The sequence below is a fragment of the Martes martes genome (genome assembly GCF_963455335.1).
Source record: "Martes martes genome assembly, chromosome: 2".
Taxonomy (NCBI): domain Eukaryota; kingdom Metazoa; phylum Chordata; class Mammalia; order Carnivora; family Mustelidae; genus Martes; species Martes martes.
Window position 1 is genome coordinate 122931645 of NC_137889.1, and position 13673 is coordinate 122945317.

The 13673-nt window shown below is 36.2% G+C and overlaps 1 protein-coding gene across 2 annotated transcripts in view; it reads left to right on the forward strand.

The window, feature by feature from the left end:
* The window catches only part of FAT4 (FAT atypical cadherin 4), a gene marked incomplete at its 5' end in the record, with an annotated part of 180880 nt that overhangs the window by 122885 nt on the left and 44322 nt on the right, over window positions 1-13673 (forward strand). The window contains 2 exons of one of the 2 annotated variants that reach the window (XM_080796396.1): window positions 2328-2508; window positions 12589-12839. In XM_080796396.1, coding sequence (XP_080652522.1) covers window positions 2328-2508; window positions 12589-12839 — 432 coding nt within the window. The remainder of the gene's footprint in view (window positions 1-2327; window positions 2509-12588; window positions 12840-13673) is intronic. The other variant, XM_080796397.1, reaches the window with a different exon arrangement.

A 13673-nucleotide genomic window follows, 5' to 3' on the forward strand; every position in this document is an offset into this window, starting at 1 on the left:
GCCTGCTTAAGATTCTCTGTGTTCCTCTCCCTCGGCCCTTCCCTTACCACGTGTGCACTCTCTCTCTCTTAAAAAAAAAAAAAAAATAAAATGAAATAAAAGATAAAACATTGGCAGTCATGAATTTAAAAATACGTTGATGTGGGGCGCCTGGGTGGCTCAGTGGGTTAAAGCCTCTGCCTTCGAGGGGCGCCTGGGTGGCTCAGTGGGTTAAAGCCTCTGCCTTCGGCTCGGGTCATGATCCCAGAGTCCTGGGATCGAGCCCCGCATCGGGCTCTCTGCTCAGCAGGGAGCCTGCTTCCTCCTCTCTCTGCCCGCTTCTCTGCCTACTTGTGATCTCTGTCTGTCAAATGAATAAATAAAATCTTTAAAGCCTCTGCCTTCGGCTCGGGTGGTGATCCCAGGGTCCTGGGATCGAGCCCCGCATCGGGCTCTCTGCTTAGCGGGGAGCCTGCTTTCCCCTCTCTCTGCCTGCCTCTCTGCCTACCTGTGATCTCTGTCTGTCAAATAAATAAATAAAATTAAAGAAAAAATTAAAATACGTTGATGTAAATGGAATGCTTAATATAAAATATCTTACTGAGAAAGATATATATGGTGGTAATTATCACCATGTAGCCTAAATTTAATTGTGTAGGTTTCTGCGAGTGATCATGCTTCATTACAGTGCCCAGCTCAACTGGTCATGCACATTTTCTCCTAACAAAGAGTCTGAGCTTCCTTGTATAGAGCACAAAAATAACAGATCACCAAACCCACTGGGGTCCGTAATTTTCTAGTCTGCTGATTTTAGTTCCTATACATTTGAGCATAAAATCTGCTTGGTATTGGGCCATTAGCACTTAAAATCTAAGAACATAGAAAAAGTTTAAATAGTAGGAAAGGAAATATCAGCTAACCACAAGATTACTAGAAAAAAGAGTACAGAAAGTTGTGAATCGCAGCATCATTCTGTGAGAATAAAATTTCACACCATAGACATTTTACAGAGAAATGAACGAATAAATGAATGGATGGTTTTTTTAAAAAAACTGTTGAGTTCCAAAAATAAGTAGAATTTAAACTTCACATAAGGAGAAATATTTTTATGGGGAAAAAGTTTTAACATTTTAAACAGAAAAAGAGAGTATTCAGGGCTTTATTTTAGATAAACACAGTTAAACAGAGATCTATTGTTTCTATTTAGATAAATTAAAATTTGAAAAATGATTTTGAAAATGCATCTAAAGGCAGTTGATTTGACTTTTAGTTGTGGGACAACCCACAGAATCTAACCAAATACAACATCTGATCTTCACCACAAAGAGTCTCTTACTTTTGCATAGTACAGACAATGTACACCAAGGTTTTGTTAAATGTTGGCTTTTCATTATATGCTGATAACAAAACTGGAACAAGAAATAACAAAGAATTGTTTCACATTTATATTAAATAGTAAATAAATGTAACAAAAGTAATTCTAGGTCAGCTAATTGACATAGTGGTATTTCCAGCAAGAGGAAGATTGTGGTTTTGAGACATAACTTGAAGCTTTATCTTTTTTCTTTACAAACAAATATTAGTACAGAAAAGGGGATCTAAAGACTTAGAAACCCAGATTTTTTATATTAACACTGATAGTCACAACTAGGAATTTCATTTTCTTGCCTTGTCAGTTGGCCAGCTATTCAATGCCCATGGGTATTCACCAAATCTGGACTGAGCTATTTTAATGGAATTTCAGAGAAACCAGCAGTGCCTCTTTTGTGTTGTTTAAATGATATTGTTGTGTTCTACATTGCCGAATCAGCACCTTTAAAATAGAATAAGAGGTCGACATACTCTTTTTGTGCAGTATCACCAGAAAAGATTTGAAATACTAGTTCATAAATGAAAATACTTCTCTCTCTTTTTAAAACACCTTAATCATTTTTATTATGTTCAGTTAGCCAACATATAGCACATAATTAGTTTTTGACACTTCTCTTATAACAAAATTAAAACCCACTCCATCATTTGTAATGTTTAGAAATTTCACTTTGAGATTTTTTTTAAAGGTTGCAAGTTTATTTATTTATTTTTTTAGTTAACATATAATGTATTATTTGTTGAGGGGCACAGGTATGTGATTCATCAGTATTAGACAATTCACAGTGCTCACCATAACACATACCCTCCCCAATGTCCATCACCAGTCAACCCATCCCTCCCACCTCCTTCCCCTCCAGCAAGCCTCAGCTTGTTTCTAAAGTCTCTTCGGTAGTACTATCTACAACCAATTATTGTTAAATTTGCTATTATCTTTGTTATTTATGAGCATTAAAAACTTGATTTCCTTTTCCTTCTAGGATTCCCTGCCCTGACTGGAACTGGAACAATCAATGTCATAGTAGATGACGTTAATGACAATGTCCCCACTTTTGCCAGTAAAATGTATTTCACCACAATTCCTGAAGATGCACCAACTGGAACAGATGTTTTATTGGTAAATGCCTCAGATGCTGATGCTTCAACAAATGCAGTTATCAGGTCAGTACATTTCCTTTTGTAAATTTTGACTGTTTTTCTCATCAAGGATTAATCTTTGGACTAAATGAATATAATGCTTAATTTTGCTAAAAATTCTGTGACATTAACACATAGCCCTATTGTGACTATCTACTGTTAAATAACCAACTATGCCTAAAATGAGGATTCAAACAATAATGATTTTATTATTCTAAAATTTTAATTAATTAATTTTATTTATATTTTTATCATATCTCATGATTTTGTAGGTCATGTATTTGTTTGTAGGGCTGAGTTCACAGGGAGATTCTTCTGCTTCATGTGATTGACTGGTACCACTTAGCGGTATTTACCAGGTCACTGGGTGGCCTGGAGGGTTCAAGATGTCTTCACTCAAAGCCTGGTGTCTTGGGAGGGATGGGTCAGCTACATCCCTGTCTCTGATCTTGTGGTCTCAGGCCTTCTCAGTGTGGTTCTTTAGCAGGTAGCTAAAATGGGCTACATGGTAGCACTGGGTTTCAAGAACTTCAAGTGAAAGTTGTCAGTCTTCTTATGGATAAGGCCTGCGAGTAGCACAGCATCACTTCCATAATAGTCTATTTGTTGAAAAAGCCATGATCTGCCCAGATTCACTGGAAGGAGAAATGTACATCACAGTTGATGGGAGGAGTATCAAAGAATTTTGGCCATTTTTAACCCAACTGCTAGTCCGGATAAGAATATTTATATTTTCAAAGTTTAAAAAGTTTATTTTACTCTACTCATATCTATTCAAAATGGAGAAAACAATATGGTAACTTGTTCAGAGAGCATGTAAAAGCAGTTGAGTTGTAACATTTGGTGGATCTAGCTGGGTCACATTCTTCCAGGCCCATTCTAAACTTTAAGAAATGAAGATTTCCAAATTTTCCAGTTAAAAGTCTCAAAGACATAAATATTTCTTACCTACACATCACCCCCACCTTCTATAGGTGGATAATGGGTAAATGAGAGTGGAGAATTTGAAAGTTCAGAGGAGTTACCAGTCAAGGGGGGCCTGTGCATGTTACTATTGTGATATTTGGTTAGGGATTTATTTTGTTTGTTACTAATTTCCTATTTACAAAATTTGGGAACTGGCATTAGTCTCTTCCTGCTGGTAGAAATGACTGTTATGTAGAAGGCCTCAAGTTATTTTTCATTTAATAAACATTCATTAAGTTGCTAATATGAGCAACAAGGCAGCATTTCTACTTTCTTCGAGCCTACGTCCTTTTTGAGGTAAACAATTTAATATGACATAAATAAGATTACCTCATCTGGTGAATGCAGCCTTGAAAAGACAAGAGGCTTATATAACAAAGAGTGACAATGGACTTTTAGGTATGGTTATTATGGGTGGCCTAAGAAGGTGACGTTTAGGCTGGAAGAACTGAACTGTGGGATGGAAGTAAGCACTGTGTGTTTAGGAAGGTTTACGAGTGTGGACCAAAGTGAGGAAGGGGCCAGAGAGGTATGCAGGGGTCAGATCATGTAGGCCATCTGAAGGCTCCTGGGTCATGGTAAGAAATTGAGGTTTTTCATTTTATTTTTATGTGAGAAACTATTGGACTATTTCAAACACAAACCAATATGAACTGATCTGTTTGGATTGGATTGAAGGAGGCAGGACTGTAGAAAGAAGCCATTGGGAGAGAAACCAGTAAGACCATGTAGGTGCTAATTAATATAGTTATTCAAACAAAAGACGGGAGTGTCCATATACTAAGATGGAGAAATGAAAATTGAATTAATATATTCGGAAAAATACTTGAGATTGTAAGTGGGAATAAGAGAAAGAGAAATCAGACTCGTCTACTAAGCTTTTGTCTTGAACACCTGGGCAGATGGTACCACTGTAGGTAGGGTTGGAAGAGAAACAGGTGTGAGAGAAACCAAGAGTTCTTACTTGAATACAACTTGAGATGACTATTGGTCATTCACATAGAGAGATCAGTTCGGGCTTTGAAGATACCAGCGTGAATCTTAGGTTAGGGTCAGGGCTGGAGATACAGATTTGGAGTCATCAATGCTTAGAGTACGTTTAAAACCAAGAAAATGAGTAAGAATGCTTAAGGAGAGAGTACAGAGCAACAAAAGAAGGTCAGAAACTAGTTCTTTGGGATTCTCCCAATGCTTGAAAGGCAGGTGTACAAAGAAGAGTCACCTAGGTAGCTTAGCAGCTCTGGCCAGAGTTACAGGAGGAAATCAGAAGAAGATGGACATTAGCAGCTCTGGCCAGAGTTACAGGAGGAAATCAGAAGAAGATGGACATTAGCAGCTCTGGCCAGAGTTACAGGAGGAAATCAGAAGAAGATGGACATTGACATGCACTGTAGGAGGGAAGGCTATGCATGAACTTCTTTCAGAAGTCTGGGGACCTACTTTCAGGAAAATAAGTTTCTTCTTGAATTCCAAGAAGTTTATACAGTCAAATCATTAAGGATGGGGAAAATTTCTGCCCAACATCATAGCTATGAGCCTCTTGGGTCCCTGTTCTTACCACCACCTGGAGAAAGGCAGGTACCACTTACCTTCTTCCTGGTATGAGGTTCAAAATGCCAGTAAATACCACCTTCTTTGCTTGTCCTACGCCAAAGCATAGAAATCATGGAATCCATACCCTAAGAATTAAGTCTTAACTTAGTGTTGAGAGCACAACTAGGAATGAAGCTGACTCTACTATTAATTGTGGGGCAGCTTATTTAACATTTCTGGGGGTCAGTTTTCTTATCAACAAAATAGATATACTGAATAATAAAACTGACTTGATAGGATTATTGCAAAGACAAATAAAACACTTAAGTGAACTGCTTAGAATAGTGCCTAGAACGAAAAATACTCAATATCCATCAACCTATACTGTCCTAACCCTGCAAAGCACTTTCCCCTTTGCATGTCATGTTAGTGCTCAGTAAGTTTCTGACAATTTTGAAAGAGATATCCTATCCATTGCAGGGTTGTAGTCTAATAAATCTTTATCTGCATACCAAGAAGTCTTTCTCTAAAGATCTGTCACCAATCAGTGGCAGAACAGTAACCTTGTCTGAGGTGTTTCAATTTCTGAAACAACTGTGAAGCCTCATGCTTACAAAATCAATACAAGTACTAGAATAAAATGCTATGAGGATATACTGTTTTCAGAGTATGTCAGAGTTGCACTGCCAAATGTGACCCTACATTTGTGAGCAATGGTAATCAATGTAAAGTTGGTCAAGAAAATCCTGTCCGTATTTCCAGAAAGTTTGACACAGTTGTCCTGGTAGCTTTGAAATGATTGTTTTGATTTGATAGTATGTATTTTGTTTGTTAGGTTGACTGGCTGATTTTTCTTCTTCCTTTAATATCAGAGAATTAACTTTATACTTTTACATTCACTGAGATCTATAAAATATGCCTGCAAAATCTTTAAATGACTACACTGACTGTCATATAGTGATATAGAAATTGAAGCTGTTTTTATTTTGTAAAAATAATTAAATTCACTTATCTTCAGACAATTATTACAGCCTAGATTTAAAATACTTTCATAGATAAAGTAAGTAGTTATGCCAGCCTAAATCTTATTTACTCTGGCCTGATATCTTTTTAATGGAATATTATACACTTTTATATTAGGTGTTAATCATGCCTTGGTAATCATGGAGTTGAGAGAAACCCATTCTCCTGGTTAATGAATCTATTTTATATTAATTTTATATTGCTTATTTAAGTATTACATATGAAAGTCATTTACCCAACTACTAATGGGCTCTCTAATAGCACAACCCATTGCATGTTGTATAATTTGTTCATCTTCTCTGATGGTCTACTGTAATCTTGTATACAGCAGTCACCCAACAAATATTTACTTATATTTTTGTTTCTACCAATTTGCTCAAGCTATACAATTTTTTGGATGGTGTACTGACTTTGAGTTATATACTTTATTTCACTCATAGTATTCTCCCCTCAAGTAAACTCATCTTCATTAATTTATAATCTTTATCGACTTTATGTATCTGCATCCCAGACAGACACCCATTCTAGCAGTTAGTTTTGAAAGATATGTAGCCTTTTTTCTCTTGCCTGGACCAAATCGCCATTTAAACCTCACTTCCAACTTTCATGTTATAACACTGGAGAAACTCACAAAACTATATTGACTATAAGGCAGGCCCCTTATTCTGTGTTCTTAATCCCATCCCATTTAATGTCCTCCAAATCTTTAATTCAACAATTTTTTCATTTCTCCCTTGGATCTTCAAATCATTCCTGTTCCCTGGATCATGCACTGATCTCTATGGAAATGTTCATAATATCTGGTATTGAATACTGGTTCCTTTATTTACCTGTACCATGACTTAGAAAAGTCATGTTTCTGTCTCTAAGGCTCAGTATATCCATCAGTAAAAATGGAGATAGGAATTGTTAATTTACAATTTGTGAGAGTTAAATATATATTGATCACTACTATCTGCCAAGTAATATATATGTAATTCATTAAGATGCGTAAATGTCTCTAATACAATTATCAGGACACAAAAGTCACTAAATTGAAGTGAGTTTTTTTCTCTTTATTCTTCTTGTATCTATTTTACACCTAATATATTCTTCCTTGCATGATGTCTGCAACATAGTAGTGGCTGACAAATAAATGCATTGAATGAATGATTCCATTATTCTTAGAGCTGTTGTTTTTACTCACCTTTTTTTACACCACAATTTTGAGAGAGTAGTCACTTTTTCACAGTTTTCTCCAACCATTTATTCCTGAAAATTTCTCAATCTGATTTTCTCTTCCATTGCTTCATTAAAAAATAATTTATCAAAAGTTTTTGTTGAAATTTTTCAAGTCCGGTGATTTTTCTGAGTATTGTCTTTTACCTTTTGCAATATTTGCACTACAGGTCCTCCTTTCTCTTGGCATTTTTTGTTTCCCTCCTCAGTGTCTATGTAAATGTTATCTCTTATGTCTCACTCTGCATCTCTGACCACACTTTCTAATTTATCTTCTGATTTCCTCTCTCCAAAATAATTTGGATATTTCCTAAATATTTTTTCTCAGTCCCTTTTTACCCCTTTCTTTATGTGTGTGTGTGAGAGTGAGAAAGCAAGAGTGAGAGAATGAGAGAGAGAGAATAATTCACTTTCTCAGCTGCAACCACCGGAAAGCTATGCCGAAAACTCTGTATCTGTGCTACCCATTCTGACTCCACCCCTGAGATCCTTGCCAGTATTTCTAACTCTGTAGTGGACAACCCAACCTGGAGGTTCTGTTGGCATCAGAAGCACAACGTATCAGAAACTCTTTAAGTTTTCCTGTTCTCCTTTTGGCATTCTGCTTTCTTTTAATGGTATTGCCTTGCTTTCTTCATCTCCATGTGCTAGCCAAGAGTCTCCTCTCCCTCTCTACTCAGTCAATGGACAAGTTCTCATGTTTCTTCTTTACTAATGCCTCTGGCACCCATTCTTTTCTGTGCAATCTTCCTGCCAAGATTTTAGTTCAGCCCACAATTACATCATGCCTGCACTATTACAATAAAAAGGAACTTTCTCCCTGACTCTGGTTTCTAATCCCTCCAATCTATATACCACACCGTACTGTATGATTTTGGAGCCTTCACTATGTCCCACCCTAAGTCCTGAAGACTTGGGCTGTCTAGCTACCACAAAGAGAACAGTCCAGTATAGGAGAGAATTTTGTGATTTTGTAATTATAGTACAGTGACAAGTATGTAGTTTCAGCACAGAAGGGGTGGAGAGAACGGTGTACTCAAGGCTATCTGAAGAAATCAGTAGAAGCTTTGGGTAATTAATGATTTTTGGAAAGACTGAGAAGTAGCTGATCAACGAATAAGGGATGAAAGATCTTCTAGGCAAAGACAGTAACAGGCCTAAGTTCAGGGAAAGCTGCAGAAGCATAGTGTCAGGGAAGCAAAGCTGTTCGGCATGGTTGGTGTGGGTGAGGAATGGGCCTCATATACCACATGAAAAGTTCACACTCCTGTCTGTATCTAACGGGAGAAAAAACTGAAGTGTTTAAACTGGGCAATAACATGACTAGTTTACATTTTATGGTAATTTATCACTCAGTGTTGTAGGAAGTGATCTGGAGGAAGCCAAGCCTGGGTCAGTGTGTGAAAGAGCAGTGGCAGTAATCTGAACCAGCTTGGGCGTCCAGGGGCTCAGCTTTAACAGTGATACCCCCTTCCTCAAAATCTTTCAGCTTCCACTTTGCTATGGCATAATGCCCAGTCTCCATATTCCAGTCACTCCATAAAAGGCCCCAGTTTATTCTGCCCCAGTCCTCAGCACATGGCCTAACTTGCAGGCTCCCTGGATCACTTTCTGCTCCTGGGAAAAGAATCTGGGCTTTCCCAAGCCTTATGGCCTTGTTCAGGTTCTTCTGTGTCCTAGATCAGGGTTCTGTGAACTGTAGTCCACAGGCTAGATTTGGCCCAGTGCCTGCATTTGTAAATAAAGTTGCATTGGAATAAAGCCATGCCCACTCATGTACGTCTTGTCCACGGCTGCTTTTGTACTTTAGTGGCAAGTTGAGTATTGTAGCAGAGCTCTTCTGGCCTCCAAAGCCATATGCACTAACACTGGCCTTTTACAGAAAAAAAATCGGCTGACTCCTGACCTGGAACAGCTTTCTCCCTTTTCACCACTATTGTAAGATGGGTAGCCCCTTTAAAATCCAGCTTCAATTTTGCCTTCCTCAAGGAAAGCTTTCTTTTAATCATTCCACGCAAAAGCGGTCTCTGCGGCTTTTGAAGACCTAGAGCAGTGCTTCTGGACAGTTTCATAACACTCAAATGTATTGCCTGGTTTTGTACTTATTTTTCTTTCTCTCTTTCTTCTATCTAGGATGTAAGCTTGAGAGCAGGATTTTTGCCTTCTAATCCATATGTCTTTTAGTCTGCCTATCCATTTAACTAAGTATGAAGGTGGATTATAATAGATTATATGTGACAGATTATTAAATTATAACTACATACGTATATGTGCTCCGTTATGTGTGTAATCCTAGACTTTTAATTCTCAGCATGTACCAATTACAATTCCAAATGCATTTCACATGATATTACATTCAATATTCAAGACTACGATGTGAAAATGTATATGTGATCCACACTTTAAAGGTGGAAAGAAAAGGCTCAGCAAGGTTGAGGAATTTAATGAATTGAAGTGTTATGAGTGAGGTGAAAATTCATGCCCAAGTGAATTGTGTTTCAAAGTACAGTCTCTTTAACTATTACTAAATTATCATATTCTAGTAACATACTGCACAGCGTTGGATGATCCTAGTAGATCTCAGAAAGAGGCAAAAAAAGGTTAAAAAATCAAATTGGGGTATTTTAGCTTTATAAGTGCAAAAATTATTGATTTAGATTGTAGATAATAATGATGGCAGCTTACACCAATAATCTGAAATAACATTTCTTATTCTTTAATCAGTAAGTAGCACATTTGTTGATTTGCGTTGAATCAAATCAATGTAAACCAATGCTACATTGACATCCCTTAAACAAAAAGAGTCTCCTTCGGCCTTAGCCAGTAGTAATTTCTTGTCTCCACTGGGTCTGCTCAGGCTGCTTTTTACCTCTTTTATACTGTGGTCCAATGGAGCAGGTGTGTTGACGTCATTAAGACAGAAGTTCCAACTCTAGATTTATCATTTTTAGGTGGTATGCTTTGTTGTGCAACTATATGAGTCTCTCTTATACTCAGATTCCTCATCTATAAAAAAATCCAAAACAAAACCAAAGTGTCAGGATTGTTTTGAAGTTAAATGAGAGCATATATAAAATGCCTTGTAGTGTGCTCAGTACACACTAAGAACACAGTCAGATGCTGCAAATCTTTAAAGACTAACATAGATGTTTAGATGTTAAAAAGATAGCACAAAACCCAATCTAGTAGAATTTATTCCTTAGAAGAAACTAACATGGACCAGAAAAGAAGGAAAGATCTCCAATGTAGGGATGAGAACCAAACAAAGACTGAAGTGATAGAGGGAAGGCAAACCTGGGCATTTATCTTGGCCATCTATCCATTGTGTCCCTTCTATCTGTGTGTGTGTGTGTGTGTGTGTGTGTGTGTGTGTGTTTGTGTGTGCATGTGCATGTTTGTGTGTGTGTTTTAACTTATAAGTATAAATTACATGAAACTGGTATTATAGATATTGTGAAACATTACAGAACATTTCATATTTAAAATCAACTTTTGATATACTTCAGAATCAGGTAGTCTAGAAAAAAATCACATTTTAACATGACAATTTATTCTTTAATATTCAATAATAGTAAAGATGCTAATTACTTTTACACAAATAATCATATGCTCCATAGTGTGTATAATAGCATAAAATAAAGAATAAGAATTTATAGTGCAAGATTTCATTATGATTATTTCATTAAACCTGGACAAGAACTCACATTATTTACTTTTCAGCACATTGCTCTTTCTTTATACACCATGGTCTTGTCATATACAAAAAATCCAAATCTAAATTTGAATGATTTTTTCATTAGTCTAATTTTATTTTTATTTGTGAATGATTGAAGGGATATTTAATTGACCCTGATCTTTGCTGTCAAAGAGCTGTAAAAAATTTTATGATGCTGTGAATTACTCTTTTTACCCTGTGAAGTTATTTGGCAATTTCTACACCCACTGATGTAGGGAAACAGGATTCCCCAGAATCAAATCACTCAATTCTCATAATTCAGATTCTTACAGAATTTATTGAAGAGGTAGAACAATTTGGTTACCTCATGAGTCTGAATTTCTAACTTTAAGAATTCAATTATAAGACTCGGATATTTTTATTTTGACAAAGGACCTAGATGTCTAGTGTGTAAGGGCAGTAATTATACTGTATAAAGAGTCACTTCTGGTCCAGGAAAAGCTATTCTTATTTACTCTTGATCCTGGCATGTGGGTGTGCCAAAAGTGTTAAAAATCTAAGTGATATCAAGTACTTTATAAATACTGAAGTCATTTCTCAGCCAAAACTCCCTCTCTACTTTTTTTTTTCCCATTTTGCTACCATTTTATAGGACTTCTATTTTTTAAAAAAATATCAGCTCCCCAACAGTTCATTATTTCTCTAAAAAAGGATGAGAATGCTGAAATGTTTGTTTTAAACGGTGAACTTAATGGAAGGAATGTACACTCTACTTGCTGCAATGTAGGCCTTTTTTTACTGTCTCTGGTAGAAACTTACTGTTGCTATGTTTTCATGGGCACAAACCAAACTATAGAAACATGCAGTCGATTCCAACAAGGGCATTTCTTTGTTGGCATCAAGGAGAAAACTTTTAAAGACATCCATTTCCTTGCCACTCTTCAGCCTTAAAAACAATGGGCCACAGCCAGCTTCTGAACCTTCAAGCTTAGCTACTTCTTTTCTAGCTTCTTCTTTATGAAGAAGAGGGAAGCTATTCTCAGTGGAAACTCTTGCCCATTAACCAATGTGGTTAGCATCAGAATATCCATGAAAATGTCATACCTCTCCTGACAACAGGAAAGAAAAGCATAGCCATATGAGGAATGACAAATGAGAGAATTAGTAAGTAGGAATGTCTTTGTATAAATAATCTGTTCTTTAGTTGTTCTGGGTAGTCAATGGATGTCAAATACAGTGTTTTTTCTTTAAAATAAGATCTTCAACTGATCTCTGGTTTATTATGGTACACAGCAGAAAAATAATTTTTAGATTCATTTAACAGATGTTCATTTGTGATCCTGGCCACTAACCACAATATTAGAGCAAGGCCCTGGTTTATGCTTTCAGGTTCACTTATTTATAACACAATAATCTTCTGGGTATATTTTGGGGCCTTGCATGATCCAAGAAATTTATAGAACTTGTGAGGACCTGCTTGAGTTCACTAGACATTCCACAGTAAAGATTGTCAATTAGATGTTCACATAAAATTTGAAATATTTATATTCTAGCCATATTCTTTAACTGTTGTGTGATCATATATCTAGTGATTATTTTTTACATTTCTGTCTCAGTTTTTAAATTTTAGTGAATAGATGCTACAACATAATAACCAGAAAAAATCCACCCATCTCTGCTCTCTTTAGTTATAGGATCATTGGTGGAAACTCTCAGTTCACCATCAACCCATCCACGGGACAAATCATCACAAGTGCATTGCTAGACAGGGAAACAAAAGAGAATTATACTTTAGTTGTGATTTCCAGTGATGCTGGATCCCCAGAACCTCTTTCCAGTTCTACCAGTGTGCTCGTCACTGTGACTGATGTCAATGACAATCCACCAAGATTTCAGCATCATCCATATGTTACACACATCCCATCTCCTACTCCTGCAGGTAATGAAGCCAACTCCGAGGTCTCGTGGATTAATGCAAACTATATACATTGGGCATTTTCTATAAATGTATTTCTGTTACTTTTACATGAATATTTCTGATATAGCCTAGGTTTGGAAATCCTCTAAAATCTGGCTTGTTTCAACTAATGAAATTGAAGGAACGTGGAATCTCAAATTAATCCTTTTATCCTACACCGGTTGTGTTTAAAGATTTTATAATTGCTACGTCTTTCTTGGTACTTATTTTTTAATATTACTTGAATATTTTCAAATGACTAAAATAGCCACTTTGTAGTCAAGAAGAGTTCTGCCCTGAGATATTTGTTTGTAAATTCCCTGAAAGGAGGGATATTGTTTCGTTTCATTTTGTTTCTTTCCTTTTCTTCTTTCTTTCTTTCTTTCTTTCTTTCTTTTTTCCATATCCTAGCACTTGAAACATCTGGGAAGTAGTAAGCATTCAACTATATTTGTTGATAGAAAATAAATATTTTACTTCAATCCTTCATAGATAGGTTTTCAAAAATATTTAATAAGTGAATACTTCTAATGAATTATTCTTATTAATATTTTATTGCAGTTTTGGTGGATGAAGGTTTTATGTTAGTAAGTTTATGAAGACATTAATGACCACTTTCATATAACAATATGCATTTCTCTTTCTTCATTTAAATTCAGTTTGGTTTTATTTGCTTATTTGTAAAGAATGGCAAGCTCTCTTAAGAACTGCACAAATAATCCGCCATTTGTAATATTTGAGATGCTTTTCCAAACAGGAAAATATACAAATATAGGTCAAAATTAATTTGATCTGCCTTGCTTTAAAATATTTTTA